Source organism: Fukomys damarensis, unplaced genomic scaffold (genome assembly GCF_012274545.1).
Source record: "Fukomys damarensis isolate Sample0158 unplaced genomic scaffold, DMR_v1.0_HiC HiC_scaffold_24, whole genome shotgun sequence".
NCBI lineage: Eukaryota > Metazoa > Chordata > Mammalia > Rodentia > Bathyergidae > Fukomys > Fukomys damarensis.
The window spans coordinates 9,780,743-9,785,564 of NW_022900936.1; the positions used below are offsets into that span (position 1 = coordinate 9,780,743).

A 4,822-nucleotide genomic window follows, 5' to 3' on the forward strand; every position below is an offset into this window, starting at 1 on the left:
TAAAAAAAAAAAAAAAAAAAGAAAAAAAAAAAGACATAATTGTGTTCCAATAAAACTTTATTACAAAAACAGGTAGTAGGCCAAATTTTATCCCTAATCTAATCTGGTAAATCATGCTTCTTTAGCATAAGCCTAGAAATTGTAAATAAGTTCTAATACCCATGTTTTCTTACCATTTCGAAAGTGTTGAAACCAAGGTACTGTCGCCCACTCAGAAACGCTCTGTCCCAACTCAGCTCGCACACGCAGAGAGACATTGAAGTGCTTGGGGAAGCCCTCCGAGTGGCCGGCTGTGGTGAACTTACACTCCGTTGCTGTGATCTGTGTACACTTCACCTCTGAGGACTCCAAGTTGTTCCACTCACTGTTGGTGCTGGGAAGGAAAACACAATTTCAACTCACAGAATTCTCTTCTTCCTGTGTGTGTCGCCAGTTCTTGGCCTTTTGGCAAAGATCAAATGTAAAACACCTTGCAAGCCCAAGGCTGAGTTCGATTCCGGATACTGGGGGGGAAGAAACAACAGCAACAACGAAAACCACCTTTACTGGAAACTAATCGACACCGTACAAGTCACTTTTTCTAAAATAAACAGTTTAGAAGCCAGGGATTTAGCTCAGTGGTTCAAGGTCCCAAATTTGATGCCCAGTACCAAAAAACAAAACAAATAAAATAAAATACAGTTCAGTATTTTTAATATATGCACAAGGTTATGCCACCAGGACCAATTTCAGGGTATTTTCACCACTCCATAAAGCAACTTGGTAGCCATTAACATTTTCCCTCAACTGCCCCCTCCGCAAGCCCTAGGCCACTACTAATCCACTTTCTCTGTTCTTCATGGAATCACATACTAAAGTGGAATCAGATACGACTGGTGTTTTGTGACTGGTGCTTTTCACTGGTTCCTCCTGACAAGGGCCCCTCATCTTGCAGTGTGTATCACATCTTCGTTCCTTTTTTTTTGCCAAATAACATTCCACTGCACAGACAGATCACAATTTATTTATACATTTTATCACTTGGTAGACATGGGTGTTTCCATCTTCTGCCCATAACCAGTATACAAGTTTTGGGGTGGATATGTTTTCGGTTCTCTGTAGCACATATCTGGGCATGGAGCTGCTGGTCATATGGAAACTGTTTACTTTTGAGGACTTACCAGACTGTTTTCCAGAGTGCTTATGACATTTTGGATTCCCTTTGTCTATTTTTAAAATTCAGGTATATGTCTTTTAGTTGTTGAGTCGTAAGAGTTCTTTACATATTCTGTATCAAGGCCCGTATCAGATACACGATTTACAAGTATTTCCTCCCATGCTATCTCACCACTGATCTGAATGGCTCACACTCAGCCTTGGGAGCCTGTCTTAGGAATGATGCTGTGTGATTTCCACTCGTACTTCCTGCCACTGTGGACTTTATTTAGTCCCACAGCTGCCCCTTCACAGCGGGCTTGCCTTGTTCATTTGAAAACCCTGTGGAACACACAGCCACACACGTTGTTGACGGTGCATTTCCCAGAGTCCCGGGGCCACAGCCCTACACTTGCCTCTGGGGGCCACGGTTCCTGGGGCCGAAACTCCGGCCTAGAAAGCCACAGATCCTTCTCAGCCCCAAGCCACCAGCCTTCGCCGTCACACCCTCTGGACACGTTCTGAAAGCCGCTTCTAGATGGCGTGGCCAGGGCTTCTGTGCAAGCTGCCTGACACATGTGCGTAACACCAGGCCTGGGCCCGGGCCCTGACAGGGAGGGACCCCAAAGTATAGGTCCTTCTCTTAGGTGTGTGTACGCTGTGGGACCCTGACCACTGTGTGGCCCCCAGTTAGTCAGCACAGAGCAACGCAAAACAGAGTGTGTGGGAGCCTGGTACGGGTAAAGAAGACAGTGACTCAAGGCCTCGCCAGGACAGAACACCCTGGGGTCTAGAGATGATCAACATAAGAGACCAGGCGTGCTCTACACCCGACCCCCTGAGATAGACAGCAGAAAACTGACCCCTTGCCCACCTGCTATGTTTCCAATCCTCTCCCTCTTGCCTTTAAAAACTGTGTAAACCCCTGAGCTGGTGCCTCTCGGAGCTACTTGGCTCCCGGAGTGCCGTCTGGCCAGACTAATAAAGGTCTGTTTTCCAACTAGTCCGGTGTGTTCCTTCCTGGGTGATTTTGCTGTTCCATCAAGCTCTTAGAGCCTCACTGAGCTATAGGTCCCAGCATCGTGGAGGCCCTTTTGGCTGTTCACGCTCCTCGGAGTGGAAGTGAGACTTTAGGTCTTACAGCACATGTGTGTGTGTGTGGGGGGGTTGTGCTCCAGCCCAGGTAAGTAATTTATTTTCCAAGCTACAGAGATACCTGCCGCTCTGCCAATCCCAGGTATTGAATTTAGATAAAAGGCTCCTACAACTCCCAGGCTCACTCCAGATTCACCAGAAATTAACATTCATCATCTGCTTCCTTCCCTTGCCTCCAAACCTGTCTCTCTCTCTTAGAACTTTTTTTTTTTTTTTTTTTTTTTTTTTTGGTACTGGGGATCGAACTCAGGACCTTGCACCTGCGAGGCAGGTGGTGGCACCACTGAGCTAAATTCCTGGCCCAGAACTATTTTTTTCTGCTTCCGTTTCCTCCCCCTTTTCTCCTTTGTGTGTGTGCCTGCGTGTGTCTGTGTGTGCTGGGAATTGAACTCAAGGCCTCTGCACTGAGTGACATCTTTAGCCTCTTTTTCTTTTTATGTTGTTTTAAATTTCGAGACAGGGTCCCAATAAGTCAGTAAGTTCCCCACAATGGCTCACACTTGCAATCCTCCTGCAGTCATGGTCCTCTCCCTACTGGCGAAAGCTTTACTTTCTTGATTTTTCCCCCTTCAGTTCCTGTTTTTCCTCACCCTTCTCCCGGATCTATCTCTTGTCCCTCCATCCCTTTGAAAAAGCTCTCCTATTTCCTCTGTATCTAGCTTCTCTTTTGCTCAGAACTATTTTTTAAAAATCTCTGTCAGAAAAGAGGTCAAAAGGGGAACAAGCCACCTGAATTTAAATGACAGCTGACACACGGAAATCAGCAGTTTGAGGGAAGGAAGAGTAGAAAGGAAGCCGCTTCCTCATTTGTTGGCAGAAGGTAAAATACAGTGACACCGACCTCACCGAAGTGAAAAATGGCTGGAGACAGGCTCAGAGACAGGACCGCACCCATCCCCAGTGGTACTGATCAGTCTAAGGTTATTTACTCAGAAAGTCATCCTGGCTTCTTGTGACGAACCATTTTGGATTTCTTCTGTTCCAGATTCTGAACCCACAGCCTCCCACATGCTATGGATGTGCTCTACCAACTTAGAAAAAAATAAATTTTAAAGCAATCCTCATTGTGAGGGGCATAGGGCTCGTGTTCAAGAATTCTGCCTTGGAATCCAGAGCCAGATCATGTGGGTTCAGATGCTGTTACCCAATGTCTGTTTCTCAGTCTACTTCACTCTGTAAGACAGGGGAAAACTTTAGTATCTGCCTCCCAGAATTATCAGGAAGACTGAGTGGGTGGACATCAGGAAAGAACCTGGACCAATGCCCAGTGTCCAGTAAGCCACCAAGTAAATACTTGTCAAACAAACAGAGTCTTACTTCTCTCTGTAGGACAGACTTTGAGTCAGTACTCCTTAAGTCAACAACTATCCACCCTCTTCCTTCTTTGGTACACTGAGATGTTCTGTCCTTGCTGGGCCTGCTCTGGCCTAATTTAGGGCTGAGAAGCAGAAGTTTCTGTGGTGGGAACAGGAAGTGCTGCTGGAGGACTTCCTTCTGTGAGGGACTCAGTTCAGGCTCAGGCATTGCTACGCCTGTGCCTTTTCTTTTTTTTTTGAACCAAGTTCCCATATGCTGAGGCTCTGCTGTGCTGTATGCCACGATCCTGGAGGGACCTCCCCAGCAGCACCTTGAGCCTGCCTCCAAAGCAGGAAGAGCAAGGCAGAACCCACCCTTTCCCCACACTCTGAGAGACATCATCACTCAGAGCAGCCGAGCTGCAGGCCAGGCCCTGTTCACTGGCCCCCTCAGCAGCAGGCACCTGTGTGACCCCAGAGCTCTGTCCAGCCTTTCTTAGGTCACCTGCAAAATGTTAACTAACCCTAGCACCATGACCCAGAAATCCCTCTTCTATAAACATAAGGAAACACTGCAAGATGATTCATGTATGAGGACCTAGGACAGTCACCAGGTGTCAACCCTCTGCATGCAGGAGCGGGGAGGTTCAACGCATCACGTGCAATACTGCATATCGTCGAACACGCAATAAAGACATTTATACCAATGACCATGTGAAAATCCTGAGCATTTTAAGATGTGGTTAAAAAAAAGCAGAGCCCCAAAACAGAACCCCAGCTTTGTGCTGGGGGTTATTTACTGTTACACACACACATACACACACACACACACACACACACACACACACACGCACACACAGAATTTCAAACAAGGCATACATTGTGCATTTAGGGGGAAAAAAGATCTAGAGAGAAAAACACTAAAATGAGAATGTTGATTATTCTTGGAGTGTGGAACACTCAATTTTAATTTTATTTATTCTTTGTACTTTTTGGGGGTTTCAGATTTTTTTTAAACAAACATGTTTTGATATTGAAATCAGAAAAAAAAAATAGAAAGAAATGTTTTGGAAGGCAGGGCAGGGCAGGTTGGAGCCTTACTGGCAGTGCTCCATGGACTGTGACCTGAAAGGACCTGCTGCCTGCCTATCTGAATCTTTAGGAGTAAACAGAAATTGAGATAGTACTTTGTTTGTTTTGGTAAGCAAAATCTCCAGGTTTCCTAATATTGGCAACTA

General features: G+C 46.0%; 1 protein-coding gene across 1 annotated transcript in view; it reads right to left on the reverse strand.

Annotated features, from left to right (window-relative positions):
• The window catches only part of Ifngr2 (interferon gamma receptor 2), a 16,723-nt gene that overhangs the window by 8,940 nt on the left and 2,961 nt on the right, over nt 1-4,822 (reverse strand). The window contains exon 3 of the mRNA XM_010608716.3: nt 174-373. Within this exon, the coding sequence (XP_010607018.1) occupies nt 174-373 (200 nt within the window). The remainder of the gene's footprint in view (nt 1-173; nt 374-4,822) is intronic.